This window comes from Neltuma alba, unplaced genomic scaffold, assembly GCF_004799145.2.
Source record: "Neltuma alba isolate B1F8T4 unplaced genomic scaffold, ASM479914v2 tig00013419_pilon, whole genome shotgun sequence".
NCBI classification, from domain to species: Eukaryota; Viridiplantae; Streptophyta; class Magnoliopsida; order Fabales; family Fabaceae; genus Neltuma; species Neltuma alba.
In genome coordinates this window covers 220848-243350 of record NW_021637672.1, presented here as the reverse complement: position 1 = coordinate 243350, position 22503 = coordinate 220848, and the positions used below count along the sequence as shown (strand labels likewise).

The following is a 22503-nucleotide window of genomic DNA, read 5'->3' as shown; positions in this document are numbered from 1 at the left end:
TTTTTTTGGCCTGAGAAGTTAATTTTATTGTATAGTAACATTTTAATGCTTCAGTTATCCTTATTAGAACTTCACTGTTATCCAGAAATCCGAGATTGGGTCATTGTTATTTCTGCAAATGACTTGTGAGAACTGGAAGGGCGAGCCGTACCGTTTTTCTTCAACCGTGTGGGCCCTTCATGTACAGTTATTTTTGCAGGTTTCAGATTACAGCTCATCTCAATTTGTTTGTGGTTATAACGTCTGCAATCTGGGTAGGCAGGAGTCGTGTTCGGTTCGGAGACAGATCGGACCAAGTAAATACTAGTAGTAAAGTTGTGTGGACAGGATAGACTGTGAATGGAAGGATAAGGTTGACGACGACTCTGAAGTCTAAAGAGTCTTTGGGTGAATCCATAAAGAACTTGCCCTGGCTATGGTTAAGCTATCGTCTTTCTTTATCTTCTTCTTGTGGCTCTTCGCATTCCCCAGCTTACAACTCTCTCTTCTTCAAGTTGCACGCAATTTCAATCCTCACTCTCTGTTTGTTCACCTCCTTCTTGTCGGTACTCGCATCAAGCTTACTTCACTGTTTCTTCTTCTTCTTCGTGTTCTTGGTGTTTCTGATTCCTCTCAAACTCTTCATCACCACTCCGTGTTCTTCCACTTTCTTTGGCAGTTTCCTTCAACTTGCTGACCAGATCAATTCAACCCAAGCTTCTCATTTCCTAAAATATTGCCAGTTTTTATGTTTACTATGTTTGTTTCCTTGTTCTTAATTTTCTGATCGACTTTGTTCTGGTTATTTCCAGACATACGTTGCCTTTAAAAAAAAAAAAAGTTATTCTTCTTTTGCATTAAGTTTGTTGCGTTTTGGTAAAAAAAAAAAAAAACAGTTTGTTGCGTTCTTGTCAACCATAATCCTTTGGGATAAAAAAAAAAAGTTCTTTCCATTTACTGCTTATCTTTTCAATATAAACTCGTTCAAAAAGAAAAAAAAAATGGTGGTGTTTTCGCTTTAAATCTCGTTAGCCGTCACTCTTCTTTTGCATCGATCAAGTTGGTTACTTTCTTGTCAATCTTGCCAGGTTAAAAAAAAAAAAAAAACTCTTCTTTACTAGATTTTGAATCCCCAGATGTGAACTAAATTTTACGAACAGAAAAAAGAAAAAAAGAAAAAAGCTGGTTTGAAGATTTCTTTTCTCGCTACTATTCTTCTGCACACACTGCTGCTTTTGTTGCGGGCGGAAAAAGTCGAAGAAGAAGAAGTGTCCAATTTAGAACAAATTTTGGTGGCATCTTCATCTGTGCTTTATTAGGGACGCAAGAGAGTGGTGCTGATCATAGAGTAATACAGGTAAAATCTTTTTCTTGATGGTTACATTTAGATACTCTGGACTTGAATTGTTATGAACAATTTATGAACAATAATATGTTTCTTTTTTTACTTACTTTCTCTCTCTGGTTTATGCAGAAATTCACTTATATTATTTTCTATTTTCCTTCTACAAACTAGTTTTTAAACCTCCTAACCCCACAAAAACAAAAGAAAAAGGGGGTTTGTGTTTAATTTTTCGTGTGCATATCTCTCTTGTTCATTTTCTTCTGGATCAACTGGTGGCTTTCAATCATAAAAATATTTAAAAATTAGGGGAAAAAGTTTTTTAAAAAAAATCTTGTGCTGTCAATCTTCTAAAAAAAATTCTATTTTTTTTGAAAGGTTTTGTACTGCCTGCATAAGTCTTTAGATCTGAACTAAATTTTAAAAAGAAAAAAAAAAGATGGTTTAAATATTCCTCCTCTTGCTACTATTCTTCTGCATATACCGTTACCTTTGTTGAGAACAATCATATATGAAAATCTAAGAACTGTGCACTTTAGAAGTTTCGGATATATAACCAGTTTTTTTTTTCTTTTTTACAAGCGTTTTTCGTCATTCTCACTAATTTTATTTTCAATTTGTTCCCGATAAGTAGGCGCATGGTTGATTTTTTATGGAGGAAAAAAAAGGTTGATTTTTCCGGGGCAAAAATCCATTAGTACACTAATTGTTCTGAATTTTTTTTGGATTATCTCACAATTTTTGTCTGTTACACTGAAGGGAAGTTTTTTATGCTGACAATTTGTACTCACTTATTCTGCTTCTTCACTTTAACTGTTTAAAATTTTTCTGCAACAATGAAAGATATTTTAATTTAAAAGTTCATTCAAACAGAAAATAATAATCTTAATCTTAATTATATATACTATAAAAAACATAGTATTAGAAAAAACGACATGCATTTTCGGTTTGGTGAGACAATACACGTGTATTATTTACATTACATTCCTACAAATTCTATGAGCCAAACGGGCTATTACACATTGTATGGATGTAAATGGGCATTAGTATTGGTGCCATACCAATTGCTGTTCTTTATATTATCAGTTAATCTTATATTTGAGTTGCTAGGCAGCTAAATCGGGAAACAAAAATGGATATTGTCACGGAAAATTTGTATCTAGTCTTAGGCCAAGCCTTGGCATTTTGGATATTGTTGTTCTTTAGCCTAGTAGGCTAAGCGTAGGTTTTTTGGGAATTACTTAAATATGACCTATTTATTTATCTTAATTTTAATTTTATTTTTATGTGCAGGGTTATTTCAAATTTTAATATATAATTATAATTTGTTTCAATAATATTAATTGTAATTAAATTTAAAATATTACTTATGACATTAATATTTAAATAAAATATAATAATAAAAAATAATTAGTTTGTGGTATATATATTTTACTTCTATGTATTTTTTATTATGTATTTTGAAAATTTAAAATTAAAGGTTTTTAATAGGTTGGGCTCAGGCTGGAAAAAAAAAGAAAAGAGTCTATCATAGGTCATAGGTCAGGCTTAAGCTAGCTTATTACTAAACAAGTTTGACCTGATCTGGCCAAGCCTGTTTCTAACCCTTATCTGCAAACTAAAATATGCATCACATCGCATGATAATGATGGGAAAGGAGCTTACTTCTATGAGACCCATTTTTCTTAATATTGATGAATTAATTAATTAACTCTTATGTCCAAGAGAGAGAATAGGACCCAATTTTCTTAATGTTCTAAATAACCAACTGCTGAGGACCCTCCTAAATTTTGAATGCTATTATATAGTGATTAGAGGTGCTCAATTTTGTACATGTCCCAATCATTTCGGGACAGGACGTACCTGGGACAATACTAGGACCAGGACAGGACTCGGGATGACCCTTGGGATGTCCCGTCCTGTCTTGTCTCGGTCACAACCCTCCTTTTTTTCAAACATTTTTTCATTATTTTCTTTGTTTACACCCTTCAATTTTAATTATTTTGATATTGGTGTGTGTGTTTGAATTTGAACTAGAATTTAGTTTATGGGTTGCTTTTTTCTTTGTTTTTACAAAATTTTTATTTTTTTTAATTTCAAAAAGCTTAAGTGAGAGTTATTATAGACTATGTTTTTATATTTTGACTAAATTTTAAATAAGTCTTCACTTAATGTTAGTATCACCACATATTAAGATTTCAAAGATGTTTTGGTCTTTTCTTTAATGAATTTGTGTCATGTTTATGGATTAATTCAGATTATTATGTGCAATGATTTATGTCACTGATTTTGAAAGATTAATGTGTTTGAATAAATTTGCAAGCTCATCTATTTAAATTTAAAGGATATTTATTGTACACTAAATTTATTTATATACTAGTAGTTCATTTTATGTTTATTTATATTTATTTCAAGTTTATTGTTCAGTTTTTTCCAGCAACTCACTGTTTATTTAACTGATTTACATTTGTCTCAAGTTTATTTTAAATTGCTCATTTATATTTATCTATAGTTGTTTCACACAAATTTGCTTCAGCTTTTAGGTTCTTTTTTTCTTTTAAGCATAGGTTGTGATTGAGCCTTTTTCTTTTGAACTAAATTATAACTAGGCTTTTTGTTTTTTGTTTTCTTTTAAAGTGGTTGATTGGGACATTCCCGTCCCATCCTAGTCGTGATTAGAACAAAATCAGAACGGGATGGGATGCCGAACACAAATGGCATCCCGCCTTATTTTTCGGGACTGGACGCGGCATGGAGATATCCCAAGATATCCCAATCACATCTCGTCTTGTAAGCACCCCTAATGGCCATTGAAGGAAATGGAACTCTCAATTCATTAAATCATTAAAAAAAAGCTTACAACACAAGCCGAAATAGAGTTGCATGACAATAAACAAATACTCCTTTGGATCTAAGAGAAGGAAATTTTTTAGTAATATTTGTAAATCATATTATTAAATTTTTTATATGTATATATAATTTTATTTTTATTTATTATTGTGTTTGATTTTATTATTATAAGATATAAAGTATACTAAATAAGGATAAAACTTAAAAAACCGGCTTTCAGCGTTACTAATTCTCATCAGTAGGCTAGCCATCCCAACGTCGTCACGTAGCCTGCCGCTGTCACTGCCTCATCAATTGCCATGTGTCAATGTCTTATTGTGCCACATCACCTACCAATATTTTCTCCCCATGAGTGCTCTGGATCTTCTCTCTCGCATGCAAAGCCTTGCTGCGGTGTGAGTTGGAATGCAATCTTTTAATAGAAAATTACATTTATATGCATATATATGCAAAACGAACACATATATCATATATATTAATTATGACATACAAAGTTGGCAAAGAAAAGATATATAAAATATTTTAACACACATAATGTAAATACATATAATATTAATATATAAATATCAACGTATATACAATTACATTCATTTCAATATATATTAAATTATAAAATATAATACTAATTTTTATTTATACTTATCGAATATATTAATTAATAATTTAACATATAAATATTACGTTAGCAATTAATGTATAAAAATTAATAATTTCCTTATTTGAAAATTTATTTTCTTTCAGTTAATGAAATAATTTTTTAAAATTTTATTTAAAAACTTTTACATGCTTTTATCAGTTTTTATTATTTTAAACATTTAAGTATAAATTTACATTAAATTATAGATTATAGTAGAATTAGGCAAAAACTTGGATCCTTTACTCATCTTTTTTTCCTCCTTTCTCCACATCTTATCCCATGTTATGTTTATATTTATATTCATATTTCAAGATAGTATAAAAAAATGGTTTAAATCCTCATATTAATTATAAAATAGTTGAGATTTAATGTCTTATAAAATCATGATCATAATATTACAAGAAAATACGTGGATGTAAAGCCCAGAAAAAAAAACCGCATGCCGCTGGTTTTTTTTATTTTAATCATTTTACTTTTTTTGAATAAAATTGTCCTCGGATTAAAAATGATCAAGATCTTTTTTTTTCCTTTTTAATCCGTTTGAGGGAAAAAGGTCAAATCTTTTTGAATGGTTTAAATTTAATATTTTTACTAATGAATCATCATTTTTTCAAAGTTGGCCATTTATGTATTAGTTTCATTTCATGTATACTTTTTTAAAAATAAAACAATAACAATATGACATTTATGTCATTCAAATCAAATCATGCCTAATTCCTTCTTTCCCTAGTTTTCAACTGCAGAACTTTAGTTGCTGTCTATCACCTCTCAAGCTCAAGGAGGTCAACTTCTTATTCACATTGAGCAAGGTAACTTTCCGATTTGATTCTCTTGGAATACTGTTTACGGACTGCTAAGATCTGATATTTTTAATTTTTTTAAATTTAATATTCTTAATAATGAATCGTCATTTTTCAAAGCTTAACATTGAGAGATTATTTTCATTCCATGCTTTTTTTTTTAAAAAATAAAACAATAGAAATATGAAATTTATATCATTCAAATCAAATCATAAGTGTAAAAGGATGATACAAAGCATTTTACACTGATCTTCCTAAGTGTGAGATTCATACAAAAGAATGTTGTAAACCACTGGTGAAACTCGCTTCAAGTGTAATAAATTTCCTGAAATATGGCATTTTATATTAATATATGGAATTCGTCAAAAAAAAAAAAGTGTTGTAAATTGCTAATATGAACATTGTCTTTCTTATCTTTTTTTTTTTTTTAAATAAACTGATGAAAAGTATCTTTTTGCCCACTTTTGCCTGGGTACGCGTCACATAGTAGTTTACTATGAATAATATAAAAAGTTAAATTATAATAAAATTAATATATTAGGGTCTATTTAGGAGGGGAAATGAAGAGGAGGGATTTTGCTTCGTACCTTTGTTTGGCTTTTGAAAATTTCCAAGAGGGGAGAGAAACTTTTCTCTACCCTCTCCTCCTAACCCTTCCTTTCAAAATTGGGTAATTTGGTGGGGGAGGAATAATATTTGAGCTTGTATTGTCCAATGTCTAGTACACTCGTATTTATTTTCAAAATTCCCAGTCTACCCTTAGTCCTTCCCTTGCGCTGCTCTCGCCTCCCCAACACACGGAGCTTCAGCTCAACGACACAATAAAAGAAGAAGAATAAAACACTCCAATTGGCTGGGATGGCCCTGGGGCCGAGTTGGAATATCTCCGATGAACATCAGGAGACACCGTTGCAAGTCGAATGGCATTTGAAAAGTAGAACCTTATGTGAAGAACTATTCGCTATCACAAAGTAGTACCTTGTTCAATTCAAGGTCCTGAGAGCCATATTTACGAGTAATTACAGTTAAAAACTAATAATCTTAATTTTTCCAACTCTGAAAGATATTTTAATTTAAAATTTTATTCAATCAAAAACTAATAATCTTAATTTTATATTTGTGTCTGTGTGTAATATGTAGAATGCTGATCATAAAGTAATACAGGTAAAATCTTTTTCTTTGATGGTTACATTTAGATATTTTGGACTTGAATTGTTATGAACAATTTATGAACAATAATGTTTCTTTTTTTACTTACTTTCTCTCTCTGGTTTATGCAGAAATCACTTATATTATTTTCTATTTTCCTTCTACAAACTAGTTTTTAAACCTCCTAACCCCACACAAACAAAAAAAAGGGGGTTTGTGTTTAATTTTTCGTGTGCATATCTCTCTTGTTCATTTTCTTCTGGATCAACTGGTGGCTTTCAATCATAAAAATATTTAAAAATTAGGGGAAAAAGTTTTTAAAAAAATTCTTTTGTCGTCAATCTTGCAAAAAAAAAAAGTCTATTTTTTTTCCTTGAAAGGTTTTGTACCGCCTGCACAAGTCTTTAGATCTGAATTAATTTTTTTTAAAAAGAAGATGGTTTAAATATTCCTCCTCTTGCTACTATTCTTCTGCATATACCGTTACTTTTGTTGGGAACAATCATATATGAAAATCTAAGTGTGCACTTTAGAAGTTTCGGATATATAACCAGGTTTTTTTTTTTTTTACAAGCGATTTTCGTTGTTCTCACTAATTTTATTTTCAATTTGTTCACGATAAGTCGGCACAAGGTTGATTTTTTATGGCAAAAAAAATTCGATTTTTTTGGGGCAAAAATTCATTAATGCGCTAATTGATCTGATTTTTTTTTTTAAGGATTATCTCATAATTTTTATCTGTTACATTGAAGGGAAGTTTTTTATGCTGACAATTTTTACTAACTTATTCTGCTTCTTCACTTTAACTGTTTAAAATTTTTCTGCAACGATGAAAGATATTTTAATTTAAAAGTTCATTCAAACACAAAAAATAATCTTAATCTTAATTATGTATAATATAAAAAACATAGTATTAGAAAAGATAATTTTAGAATGCATTTTCGGTTTGGTGAGACAATACACGTATATTATTAGTAATTATAATTTTAAAAAGTTATGATATCTTACACATTGTATGAATGTAAATGGACATTAGTATTGGTGCCAACTTTTCTCTTATCAGCTGTTCTTTATATTATCAGTTGATCTTATGTTTGAGTTGTTATGCAGCTAAATCGGGAAACAAGAATGGATATTGTCACGACCATTGCTGGAAAATTTTTAGAACCGATAGTAGAATACACTGTGGCACCCATTGGAAGGCAATTGGGTTATTTGATTTTCTACAAAGGCAATTTCAAGAATCTGAAGGATCAAGTTGACGAGCTGAAGAGAGAGAAGGAAACTATAAGTAATGAAGTGGAGGCAGAAAGAAGAAATGGACGCCAAATTTATGATGCTGCACAAAACTGGCTGAACAGAGTGGATGAAATCATAGAAGCGGCAGAGAAACTTGGTGATGATCCTCGTCATAGGCATGCTGGTTGCTGCGAGGGGCCTTTCCCTGATTTGAAGTCACGGCACCAACTCAGTAGAGAAGCAAAGAAAAAGGCTATAACTGTTGCTGAAGTAAAGCAAGAGAAAGATGGCATTTATCCACTTGCATTCTTGCCTGCTCTAGAGGGAGTAGGCTTCACTTCTGCTACAAGCAGTGAAAAGCTTGGGTCAAGAAAGAAAATGAAGGAGGAAATTATATTGGCCCTAAAAGACCCAAACTTAAGCCGGATTGGGGTCTATGGGCTTGGCGGAGTGGGGAAAACCACTCTAGTTGAAGAAATTGCCAAACAGGTTAAAGATGACGAGTTGTTTGTTCAAGTTGTTATGGCTAATATATCCCAAGCTCCAGATCTTGAAAGAATTCAACATGAAATAGCAGATCTTTTGGGTCTTGACTTTGTGGAGAGGAGCACACCTGGAAGAGCATTACGCCTCAGAAGAGAATTGAGAAGAGAAAAGTATCCTGGTCATATTAGATGATATTTGGGATGTACTTGAATTTAAAAAGCTTGGAATTCCTTCGAATGATCATAAGGGTTGCAAGTTATTATTGACTTCTAGGAATCTAGAGATATTACAAAAATTGGAGACTCAGAAAGATTTCAAGATAGATGTTTTAAATGAAGAAGAAGCTTGGAACTTGTTTAAAGATATGGTGGGCGATGTTGTTAAAGATGTTCATTTGCATGACGTGGCAATCAAAATAGCTCGAAAATGTGGGGGCTTGATTGTTCTTCTTGTGACAGTGGCAAGAGCACTAAAAAATAAAGATAATATTGATTCTTGGAAAGATGCCTTAAACCAGTTAAAGATTGTTGATAAGGAAGGAATGAAGGAGAAAATTTATTTAACTTTGGAGTTCAGTTACAATCATCTAGAGGGTGATGATGTGAAGGCACTTTTCTTGCTTTGTGGAGCAGTAGGTCCAAAAATTTCTGTTAAATACTTGTTGAAATTTGCTATAGGTTTAGGCATATTCAAGCAAACTTATCCTCCAAAACATGCAAGGCTTAAACTTCATAGCTTAATTGGTTCTTTACAGGCATCTTGTCTATTGCTCGAAGACAACTCAAACGAGAGAGTTAAAATGCATGACGTTGTACATGACGTGGCAGTCTCAATTGCTTCAAGAGATCAACATGTTTTCAAAATGGGAAGGGGTGATGAGTTAAATAAATGGCCATCAGAGGAATTCCTTCAAAGATGCACTCAAATCATCTTAAAACGGTGTGACATTCCTAAGCTTCCTGAAAGGTTAGAATGTCCTAATATTAAACTTTTTTGTTTGTCTAATAAGAATGAATCTTTAAGTGTCCCAGAATCTTTCTTTGAGGGAATGAAAAGCCTTAAAGTGTTATATTTGGCTTGCATATACTTACCTTCGTTGCCTCAATCTTTTCATTATCTGAGTGAACTTCAAACACTTTGTTTGGATCAATGTGCTTTGGGAGACATGACCAATATTAAAGCTTTAAAGAATTTGCAAATTCTCAGCTTTTATGGATCTTCAATGATAACGTTGCCTAGTGAACTAGGGCAATTGACTCATCTTAGAATGTTGAATTTGACCAATTCTGGAATTGAAATCTTTCCTTCTAACATTATATCAAAATTGACCAATTAGAGAGTTGTATTTGGGCAATACCTCCATCAAGTGGGACCAAGAAGATTCAAATGAGGAAATTAAAAATGCTTCCCTTATTGAACTTAGGCATTTGACAAACTTGACTGCTTTAGAAATTCAAATCAAAGGGGCTTGGATTCTACTAAGGGACCTAATGTTTGACAAACTGGAAAGATACAAAATAGTGATAGGAGATATCTGGGAATGGTCTAATAATTATGGGGCATCCAAAATATTGAAGGTCAAGCTTGATTCTGTCATTCATTTGGAGCATGGGATTAAAGAACTTATTAAAGGAGTAGAGGATTTGTCCTTGGATGAAGTGAATGGAATCTCCAGTGTGCTTTACAATTTGAATGGAGAAGGATTTCCTTTGTTAAAGCACCTTCACATCCAAAATAATGGGGAAATTCAACACATCATCAACTCAATGGAGAGAAAATTAATTAGTCATGTTTTCTTTCCAAAATTGGAAACATTAGTACTCCAAAATCTCAATAAATTGGAGAAGATATGTCATGGCTCGTTTATGAATAATTCATTTGCACAACTTAGATCCATCAAAGTCAAATGTTGTGATCAGTTGAAGTATATTTTCTCAGTGTTGATGGTCAAAGCTCTTTGCCAACTTGTTGAGATTGAAGTTTCAGAATGCAGTTCTATGAAAAAGATTGTATTTGGAGAAAACTCTTTTCCAAACTCTGATGACAATATTGAGTTCTATTCTTTGAGATCCTTGATCCTACGATATTTGCCAGGGATTGAGGATTTCTATTCTGGTTTGCTGACGTCTTCAACAACCAAGCAGAGTTTGTCACTCCAAACTAACGTTCCATCATCTTTTTTCAGTGCGAAGGTAATTGTTTTATTCTTATATTGTATTTTCTCCACTGTGAGTACATACATTTTTAAAATAATAAGATAATATTATAAATAATAATGAAAATGATTTTTAAGTTTGACCATATATGTGCATGATGTTGTTCGACTACGGGATCGATTTGTTCTAACTAAAACATTATCCGCTGTATGATCGAAATTTTCAACATTTTCACTTTTTTTGCCAACAACATTTCCACTGTTCTCATTATTATTTTGGTGTTTTTTCATACTTGTACCATGGTTATGAAATTGAAAACTGTTGGCAATTAAAAAGAAATGAAATTCAAAACCACTTTCATCATGGTTGTAAGTGTTAAATGAAAATGAATACATGGTGCATTATAATATCAAACGATTGATAACTTTTGCAGCTGCTAAGTCATAATTTAATCATTTAATTTTCATAGAATGACTCATGAGATGTAATATATAAATTTTCAAGCAACAAACATTTTTAAGCACTAGCTTATTATACGAGCATGACATCAGATTTTGGGCCAAATAAAATTAATGACATCATCATTATTTAGTTAATTTGATTAATTCTCAATATTGTCGTCATGATCATACAATTCAGTCATTTATTCATTTTCCACAATAAGAATAAAATATTTTTTCTACAGGTGAAGTTTTCTAATTTGGAGACTCTAAAGTTGAGTTCAATCCATGTAGAAAATATTTGGCAGGATGATCGCCTTTCTGTAGCCAATTGTTTTCACATGTTGGCTAATCTGAGTGTGGAGGAGTGTAATGCCTTGAAGTATTTATTCTCTTCTTCTATGGTTGGAAGTTTTCCAAATCTTAAGGACCTTCAAATAAGAGAGTGTGAGATGATGGAGGAGATAATTGGTACAGAGGGGAGAAATAGTGCTGCAATTGAAGAGGTTATAACTTATACGATTTCAGCATTTTATATCATATTTAATTAAGTGCTAAGTCATTAAACATCAAATATTTGCTCTTGTGTAGCTGCCATCGTTTATTATATGGACTTACAAATTGCGTATGATCACAGGTTGGGTTTCCAAAGTTGGAGACTGTCGTAATAAGCAACATGAAAAGGTTAAGGAAAGTATGGTACTCCCAATTTGAAGGGTTGAAGACTATGGAGGTGAATAATTGTGAGAAACTTGAGCATATTTTCCCATCTGATATGCACACAACATTTGGAAGAATGGAGACATTGAAGATCAGTGATTGCGGTTCAGTGAAAGAGATATTCAAATTACCGAACAATGAAATCATTGGTGAAGAGGCCACACAATTGAAGAAACTGCATCTGCTTCGCTTGCCCAAGTTGAAACAAATATGGAATAAGGACCCCCAAGGAAATTTCCGCTTTCACAATCTCCAATATGTCCATGTTGAAGAATGTGAAAACTTAGACTATCTCTTCCCACTTTCAGTCGCCCTTGATCTTCATCAACTCGAAACACTCACAATGGACTCTTGTGGAATGAATGAAATTGTAGCGAAGAAAGAGGAAATAGCCACATTTCACTTTGATCGGTTAAACTCCTTGGAGATTTCGAACATGCATCGACTTGACAGGTTTTATAGTGGAAGTCACAGTTTAACGTGCCCATCATTGAGAATGCTATGGGTCTTCAACTGTCCGAAATTGAGGTTATTAGGGAGACAGAGTACAAGAAACCATAGCAAGAGTGGTGATGACCGAAATCCGCATCCCTCTATGGAAGATCCTCTCTTCTTGATTGAAGAGGTATGGTCATCAGATGTTTATTCATCTCAGAAATATATATCTAACTTGTTATAAAGTAGTAGCTTTTCCTTTCTACTTGTTCGTATGTCAACTTTCTAATATATTTCTTATGGAAAATATATATCGTATGGTTTGAAGGTAAGCAAAAACTATATTAATATGTTTCAGAAGATAATTAAATGAAAAAAGGAAAAATGCACGGACTTTTACGTGAAGCTTTTTGCTTTTCAGTGACATACCCAAATATGCCTATGCGCCTCTTTGCTTATGGGGAAATATTTCTTATTGTATTCTTTTGGTGAGTAAACGTCTCGTATTGTTATTATATGTAGGAGAAAATAATGAAGCTGTATGTTATGTTTCAGGTGATTCCGAAGTTGGAAGTATGGGAAGTAAATAACAAGGAGGCCATAATGATGTTGGAAGACCCACAATGGAAGGACCGTTATTTGAGTAAACTGAAGACTCTTCGAATGTCCTATTTTGACGACAAAACAGCAGTAACTTTTCTGGACTCAATTGCGCAAAAGGCACCAAACTTGAAAGCTCTAGCTGTCGAACATGGTTCCTTGAAAGAGATATTCCAACACAAAAGAGTTGCATATGAGGAAGGCAAAAATGAAATCAAGACCCAGCTTGAAGTTTTAACTCTGTATAATCTACAATTGGAACACATATGTAGAGAAAGATGCAAGATCGACCCAATTCTTGAGGTTCTTGAAGTTTTATATGTGACAGAATGTGCCCATTTGAAAACTTTGGTTCCTTCCTCCGTCACTTTTTCCCACCTGACATATTTGGTGATTCAAAAGTGTAATGGATTGATAAGCTTAATTTACTCATCAACTGCAGCAAGTTTGGTCAATCTTCAAGGCATAAAATTAGAAGAATGCAATTCACTTGAAGAAATAGTGACGCATGGGATGAACGAGGAAAGAGATGAAATTGTATTCAGAAGTTTGAGAACTATAGCATTGGAAAGCTTGCCAAGGCTCAATAGTTTCTCATCTAGCAGTCAATGCTCCTTCAGGTTCCCACTGTTGAAGAAAGTTGTTGTGAGGCAATGTCCAAGGATGAAAACCTTCTGTGAAAGAGCAACAAGCACGCCAATGCTTAGAAAGGTAAGAACAAAAGAGGGGAAAGACGAAGAATGGTACTGGGAAAGTGATTTGAACAGGACAATAAAAATGGTCCATGGGAATAAGGTATGTTTCTTTTCGGTCTGTTGTTTAACAGTTCTTCATTGCCATTCTGTTGTAACTAACATTGGAAATTTCTTTTCGTGCAGATTGCATTCCGTGATATGGAGCATCTCGATTTATCCTTGTATCCTGAGCTAAGAGACTCTTGGAGCAGTCCCATTGAGAATAAAATATTCTGTAATTTGAAATCTCTGGTGGTCGAACATTGTGACTTTTTATCAGATGTTCTTGTTCCGTCGAATTTGCTGCGAGCCTTGGGGAACTTGGAAGAAATTCGCGTAAAAGACTGTGATTCACTAGAAGTTGTGCTTGAATTTGATGTGGCAAAAGAAGGGGCAATATCAGAGAAAGCGGCGAGTCATCTGCGAAAAATCTGCCTATCTAATCTGCCTAAACTCCAATACATATGGAAACCAAGTCTCGGAGGGAAAAGGGAAGAGGATGAAGTTCAAGTCCAATATCAACAGCCTCTGTCTTTTCTTGCTAAGGTATGCTTTAGTTTCTTTCATAAAGTAAGATAAAGATGCTATGGTTTTTCTCTTGTTTTGTTTCTTATGCTATCAAAAGGTGCAAGATATTCTGTTTGTTCTTGAAATCATATCTCAACTATAAATTCTTGAAAGTTCAGCTTTTCTGTTTAGTTTTGGATGATTATAACCAAAGTGTGTAATTATAGTTAACGTGAAAAAAATACTGGATTGTTATTCACCAACGGGAAACCAATCTTTACATGAGAAAAAATGTGGCAAGCCAGCAAACTATATAATTCATCTAAACACTCGTATAGAGTTGTGGAAATATACTTAAAATAATTTTGTACACATAAAAGTAGAAAAAAATCCAAGGAACAACAATTTTATTTATTTAGTCACATTTTTCTCTGCTAATTAAATTATGTTTAAGAAGTCAATAAGCTCTCGAGAATAATATTGTAGAGTCCTTTCACAGTTGAATCTTGAATAAATTGAAACAGCTTTTAAAGCTAGTTGGCAAAAAAATAGCGTTATTTGCACCAAGTTATGTGCGCATGTAATATGAAACACACGCACACAATTTGGTAAATAAAAATCTGTAATCTATCTATACTTTTCCTCACAGTGTGATTTGTTGAGAGTTTATTAGATTATATATAGGTTATAATTTAGAACAAATAATTCTATGGTGGCGCTGCATTCATAGCCCTGTTTAGAAGCCACGATGCCCATTGCATAGCCTTGCTCTTCTTACACTTGTGCTTCACAGCATGATTTATGAACGCTATGCAAAGCCTTGTGTTTTTTGTTTTATGCGGCATTGGAGTGCTGGGAAATATATATTTAGAAAATGATTTTAATACTTATGAGATATTTGGGGGAAAAAAGTAAAAATATTATTCAAATGTTTTACGAGACGTATAAATTTTATATTTCTTTTAATTAAATACCTTGTATATAAATTTTAATATTTTGAAATTTTAAACAACCGCTAGACGAAGGTTCATAAATCATGTTGTCATGTTTGCTATCGGTGAGAAGACATGAGGCAAAATGAAGATGAGCTGGTTGTGTATTTTGTTTTTTCTAATGCAAGAGTCTTTTAGTAGCCTAAATATTATTGGTGTTTAGAATATTTAAAAAAAACTTCAAAAAATATTTAAAAAATTAGAGGAGTAAATCCAACAAAATGAAGTGAAATTAAAATTACTAATAGAGACAGAAAAAAAAATGTAATTGCGTATGTTATTACAGTCAATCAATCAAACAATTTCTATTATAAAAACATGACAACTAAACATGTTTCCCAGATAACAACTACGATTTTCTTCATTAACACGGAGGCATGTACGCCGAAATTAATCACTGACCAAATCTGTATGCCTTCAATTTTTGAAAACTGGTCGAAGTACGTGGCGTGGGCTTCGTTATGCATTTGTTTTTATCTCAAATTGTGCCAGAAACATAGTTTACTTGTTATTTTGCCAGAAACAGAGTTTACTCAAATTATGCATTTGTTTTTGTCAAACTTATCCCAAGTATAGTTTATAACTAACAGTGCAACTATTGAGTTGATCGCAGGTAGTTCTACCCACACTGGAAACAATAATAATAGAAGACTTGCAAAACTTGGAAACAATATGGCACCCTGTCCTAACTCCGAATTCCATGGGTAGCTTGGAGACATTGGAAGTGAAAAAGTGTCAAAAAATTCAGCATATATTTCCAATTTACATGAACGGAGTATTTGCAACTCTACAGACGTTGATGGTTGAAGACTGCAACTCAGTGCAGGAAATTTTCCAGTTGGGTGCCAAGGAAATGTGCAGTGGAGATGATACAACACGGCTCAAGAATATAACCCTGCTTCGATTGCCAAAGCTGAAACAAATTTGGGGCACAGATCGTCAATCAAGTCTTCACTTTGAGAGTCTGCAAGTTGTGCGTGTTGAAGACTGTGGAGATTTAGAGTTCCTTTTTCCATTCTCCATAGCTAAGCACCTGCATCAACTTGAAAAAATTACAATAAAGAGTGCTGAAAAGATGAAGGAAATTGTTTCCAAGAGAGAAGAACCCTTAGATCATCTTGTCAAATTTGAGTTTAATCAGCTAACCTCAATGGTGCTTTGGAATTTACATGATTTGCAGGAATTTTGTGCTGGAAATCATAGTTTATCTTGTTCATCATTAAAAGAATTAGAGGTCTATTATTGTAAAAAATTGAAGCTGTTCAAGACACAAGGTACATGTAGCCAAGGAAGTCTTTCTCATGGTAATCTCTGTGTCTCAACGCAACAACCTCTTTTCACACTCGAAGAGGTATGGCTCATTCTCAATCCAAAACAACTCAAGTAAAATCTTCATGTTCATCCAAAGTTAACAATCATGTTTAATTATGTATATAATCTGTCACTAGCATGTTACAAAATTCTTTAGTATAAACACTGTCAAATTTGCTTGTGTTATTACATTTCTCGAGGCTATGAATAGTCTTGGCTAGTGAAAAACTTACAACCACTGTGCATATATAGAGTATATCACTAAAAATTCATCAAACTAACTTACTGGTTCGACATTGCTCTGGACAAGAAATGAATGCTAGGTTTTTATCTATGATATTCTAACTTCCAGTACATAATGAAGCTCTATTTTATGCTCCAATCATATGGTATAGGTGATGAGCAACCTGGAGCAGTTGGCCCTATCCAGTGAGCATTTGACCATCATATTACAGGGCCACTTTTCTGGGGAAAACTTCAGGAAACTCAAAATTCTTGCATTGCTAGAGATTGGAGATGATGAAATGACTTTCCCATATTGGTTTCTTCAAAACATGAGCAGCCTTGAGCAGCTCACTGTGGCATGCAGTTCTTTCAAGGAGATATTTTCAGAAGAAGTAATTATCAATCCGGGAGGAGGAATTGAGAACACAACACGAATAAAAACATTGAGACTCGGACACTTGCATGAACTCCAGAATATATGTAAACAAGGATGCCAAATAGACCCTCTAGTTGAAGTTCTTGAGCACTTGGTTGTAGATCATTGTTCCAAATTAAACCACTTGGTGCCTTCTTACGTAACCTTTTATCACTTGACATATTTAGAGGTACAAATTGCAACGGATTGATTTATTTAATTACCTCTTCGACAGCAAGAAGTCTAGTCAAGCTAGCAACATTGAAGATAAGGGAGTGTATATCAGTTGAGGAAATTGTGGCAGAAAAAGGAGGGGATAACATAAATGAGATCGCCTTCAACAGCCTGGAAGTTCTGGAACTCGAAGGTTTGTCAAAACTCCAGATATTTTGCTCTGGTAACTGCTTATTGAAGCTCCCATTGTTGGAGCAACTTGTAATAAGGCAGTGTCCAAGAATGACTAGCTTTTCTGCAAGAGAGACAAGTGCACCAATGCTTCAAAAGATACTGACAGATAAACAAGATGGAATGTGGTGTTGGGAAGGTGATCTTACAAAAACAGTCAGCAAGATGTTCCAAGATATGGTATGTTCTGTTTCCTTTTAGCAGAAATTAATCACAACATGAAGAGCGTCAAAATATCGTTCCTATGTAATGTCCTCCCGTCGCAGTTTCTTTTCACATATTATGAAAGCTATTTGAAAATAATATAATGGCAAATTTACTTTCAAGGAGATATGGTATGTTTTGATGTTAAAAAAAAAAACGCTTCTCGGAAATATGGAGAAAATTGAACCGTTCTCTCTACATGAACTCCATTTTTTTCTCATGATAAAAAACGTCATTGCAAAACATTTAGAAAAGCTGATTGTTATATTGTTTAGTTTGCATTGATTCCCTTTTATTTTTCACTTAATATATACATCAACTTTTGCAGGTTGCATTTTATAGTTTCGAGCACCTGAAACTATCCCAATATGTGAAGTAAATTCTATTATTGTAGTTTTTTAATTTTACATATTCCCTCAACCTAGTTATTTCTCAGCTAAAAATAATCTCATTTAGCCAAAGTTTATTACTGTTTAATGTGTTTTGAATGTTTGGGGATATGTTTGAGTTTAACAAAAACAACCTTTACAAACATGGAGAAACAGATGATCATTCTTTATGTTCAGCTGACCCTATGCACACCAACAACTGCAGGTGGCATTCCGTAGTTTCGAGTGTCTGGAGCTCTCTCGATATCCTGAGTTAGGAGATGTCTGGTACAGGGATGTTAAGCATGAAATGTTTGGTAATTTAAAAAGTCTAATAGTACACAAATGTGACTTTTTATCAAAAGTCCTTTTGCCTCCAAATTTGTTGAAAGCGCTGCCCAACTTGGAGGAGCTTGGAGTGAGTGAGTGTGATTCACTGGAAGCTCTGATTGAATTACCAAATATGAATGAAGGAAGAAAATCAATGGAAAAGGAGACCATTCATCTGAAAAGAATATCTCTCTCTCGCCTTCCTGAGCTGGAGCACATCTGGAAACGAAACTCTCAAGAAGTTATCTGTTTTGAAAATTCTGAGGAGATTTCGGTTGATAAAAGTCTGGAGTTGCATACGTCAAAAATCCAAGGATTCAGGGAAACAAGAGAAAAAGGTGACAGCTATTATCAGCAGCCCGCGTATTCCATTGGACAGGTACGAAACCTTGCTTGTTTGTTCAGATTATATATACCCAATAAATACACGAAAACAGCGTTATCCGCACCAAGTAATTTACGCATGTAATGAAACATACACACACGCCCGCACACAAACTTTGATAAATAAAAATATGTAATCTATATCTACTTCTAAATTATAAATAGTGTGGCTTGTTAAGAGTTTTAACAGGTCATATACAGATTATAATTTATAACCAGTAATTGTATGTTGACGTTGCCTTCACGGCCTAGTTTCGAAGCCATGATGCCCATTGCATGACATTGCTCTTCCTACCGTTTTGACCCGTGATTCACAACATGATTTATGAAATATTTTGGATAACCTTATTGTGGTTTCTTTTATGCATTATTGAAGTACTTAGAAATATATTTATAAAATGATCATGATTCGTGTGAGATAATTGGGAAAAAAAAGTATAAACATGATTTAAATGTTTTATGAGACATATAAATTAGATATTTCTTTTAATTTAATAGGTTATACATAAGTTTTAATATTTTGAAATTCCAAATAATCGTTAAACAGAGGTTCATGTTGTGTTTGCTATCGGTGAGAAGACATGAGGCTGAGTCCGAATAATAAAATGAAGACGAGCTGGTTGTGCTTGTGTCCACAGTAAAGTTTTCCCACAAGAATTTCGTGATATTTTTTTCTCTTGATGTGAGAGTTAGTTAATACCTTAAATAGTAGTATTAGTGTTTAGAATATTTAAAAAGAAAATCAGAGGAGGAAATTCAACAGAATGAAATGAAATATTATTACTGTCTATCAATCAATTTCTGCTATAAAAACATGACAACTATACGTGCTTCTCTGATAGCGACTATATATTATTCGCAGGTACTTCTACCCAAACTGGAAACAATAATAATAGACGACTTGCAAAACCTGGAAACAATATGGCACCCTGTCCTAACTCCGAATTCCATGGGTAGCTTGGAGACTTTGGAAGTGAAAAAGTGTCAGAAAATTCAGCATATATTTCCAATTTACATGAACGGAGTATTGGCAACTCTACAGACGTTGATGGTTGAAGACTGCAACTCAGTGCAGGAAATTTTCCAGTTGGGTGCCAAGGAAATGTGCAGTGGAGATGATACAACACGGCTCAAGAATATAACCCTGCTTCAATTGCCAAAGCTGAAACAAATTTGGGGCACAGATCGTCAATCAAGTCTTCACTTTGAGAGTCTGCAAGTTGTGCGTGTTGAAGCCTGTGGAGATTTAGAGTTCCTTTTTCCATTCTCCATAGCTAAGCACCTGCATCAACTTGAAGAAATTACAATAAAGAGTGCTGAAAAGATGAAGGAAATTGTTTCCAAGAGAGAAGAACCCTTAGATCATCTTGTCAAATTTGAGTTTAATCAGCTAACCTCAATGGTGCTTTGGAATTTACATGATTTGCAGGAATTTTGTGCTGGGAATCATAGTTTATCTTGTTCATCATTAAAAGAATTAGATGTCTATAATTGTAAAAAATTGAAGCTGTTCAAGACACAAGGTACACGTAGCCAAGGAAGTCTTTCTCATGGTAATCTCTGTGTCTCAACGCAACAACCTCTTTTCACACTCGAAGAGGTATGGCTCATTCTCAATCCAAAAAAACTCAAGTAAAATCTTCATGTTCATCCAAAGTTAACAATCATGTTTAATTATGTATATAATCTGTCACTAGCATGTTACAAAATTCTTTAGTATAAACACTGTCAAATTTGCTTGTGTTATTACATTTCTCGAGGCTACGAATAGTCTTGGCTAGTGAAAAACTTACAACCACTGTGCATATATAGAGTATATCACTAAAAATTCATCAAACTAATTTACTGGTTCGACATTGCTCTGGACAAGAAATGAATGCTAGGTTTTTATCTATGATATTCTAACTTCCAGTACATAATGAAGCTCTATTTTATGCTCCAATCATATGGTATAGGTGATGAGCAACCTGGAGCAGTTGGCCCTATCCAGTGAGCATTTGACCATCATATTACAGGGTCACTTTTCTGGGGAAAACTTCAGGAAACTCAAAATTCTTATACTGCAAGAGATTACAGATGATCAAATGACTTTCCCATATTGGTTTCTTCAAAACATGAGCAGCCTTGAGCAACTCACTGTGGGATGGAGTTCTTTCAAGGAGATATTTTCAGAAGAAGTACCTATCAATCCCGAAGGAAAAATTGAGAACACAACACGAATAAAAAATTTGGAACTCATAGACTTGCATGAACTCCAGAATATATGTAAACAAGGATGCCAAATAGACCCTCTAGTTGAAGTTCTTGAGCACTTGGTTGTCGATCATTGTTCCAAATTAAACCACTTGGTGCCTTCTTACGTAACCTTTTATCACTTGACATATTTAGAGGTACAAAATTGCAACGGATTGATTTATTTAATTACCTCTTCGACAGCAAGAAGTCTAGTCAAGCTAGCAACATTGAAGATAAGGGAGTGTATATCAGTTGAGGAAATTGTGGCAGAAAAAGGAGGGGATAACATAAATGAGATCGCCTTCAACAGCCTGGAAGTTCTGGAACTCGAAGGTTTGTCAAAACTCCAGATATTTTGCTCTGGTAACTGCTTATTGAAGCTCCCATTGTTGGAGCAACTTGTAATAAGGCAGTGTCCAAGAATGACTAGCTTTTCTGCAAGAGAGACAAGTGCACCAATGCTTCAAAAGATACTGACAGATAAACAAGATGGAATGTGGTGTTGGGAAGGTGATCTTACAAAAACAGTCAGCAAGATGTTCCAAGATATGGTATGTTCTGTTTCCTTTTAGCAGAAATTAATCACAACATGAAGAGCGTCAAAATATCGTTCCTATGTAATGTCCTCCCGTCGCAGTTTCTTTTCACATATTATGAAAGCTATTTGAAAATAATATAATGGCAAATTTACTTTCAAGGAGATATGGTATGTTTTGATGTTAAAAAAAAAAACGCTTCTCGGAAATATGGAGAAAATTGAACCGTTCTCTCTACATGAACTCCATTTTTTTCTCATGATAAAAAACGTCATTGCAAAACATTTAGAAAAGCTGATTGTTATATTGTTTAGTTTGCATTGATTCCCTTTTATTTTTCACTTAATATATACATCAACTTTTGCAGGTTGCATTTTATAGTTTCGAGCACCTGAAACTATCCCAATATGTGAAGTAAATTCTATTATTGTAGTTTTTTAATTTTACATATTCCCTCAACCTAGTTATTTCTCAGCTAAAAATAATCTCATTTAGCCAAAGTTTATTACTGTTTAATGTGTTTTGAATGTTTGGGGATATGTTTGAGTTTAACAAAAACAACCTTTACAAACATGGAGAAACAGATGATCATTCTTTATGTTCAGCTGACCCTATGCACACCAACAACTGCAGGTGGCATTCCGTAGTTTCGAGTGTCTGGAGCTCTCTCGATATCCTGAGTTAGGAGATGTCTGGTACAGGGATGTTAAGCATGAAATGTTTGGTAATTTAAAAAAGTCTAATAGTACACAAATGTGACTTTTTATCAAAAGTCCTTTTGCCTCCAAATTTGTTGAAAGCGCTGCCCAACTTGGAGGAGCTTGGAGTGAGTGAGTGTGATTCACTGGAAGCTCTGATTGAATTACCAAATATGAATGAAGGAAGAAAATCAATGGAAAAGGAGACCATTCATCTGAAAAGAATATCTCTCTCTCGCCTTCCTGAGCTGGAGCACATCTGGAAACGAAACTCTCAAGAAGTTATCTGTTTTGAAAATTCTGAGGAGATTTCGGTTGATAAAAGT

At 33.5% G+C, this 22503-nt stretch overlaps 1 protein-coding gene, 1 long non-coding RNA gene and 1 pseudogene across 2 annotated transcripts; all 3 read left to right on the top strand.

Moving 5' to 3' along the window:
• Window positions 1-791: 791 nt before the first annotated feature.
• LOC114737253 (uncharacterized) lies at window positions 792-7941 on the top strand. The gene is made up of 3 exons (XR_003739407.1): window positions 792-1336; window positions 5539-5617; window positions 7868-7941. It is a non-coding gene; the product is annotated as an uncharacterized LOC114737253 (long non-coding RNA).
• A 110-nt stretch (window positions 7942-8051) lies between these two features.
• LOC114737242 (probable disease resistance protein At4g27220) lies at window positions 8052-9818 on the top strand (annotated as a pseudogene).
• A 154-nt stretch (window positions 9819-9972) lies between these two features.
• Window positions 9973-21897, top strand: LOC114737241 (uncharacterized). The gene is made up of 10 exons (XM_028925157.1): window positions 9973-10674; window positions 11324-11584; window positions 11716-12423; window positions 12789-13628; window positions 13712-14113; window positions 15680-16417; window positions 18221-18703; window positions 19571-20308; window positions 20664-21494; window positions 21847-21897. Exons 1-10 carry the CDS (start codon window positions 9973-9975, stop codon window positions 21895-21897), a joined length of 5754 nt encoding a protein of 1917 aa, XP_028780990.1.
• The last annotated feature ends 606 nt before the right edge of the window (window positions 21898-22503 follow it).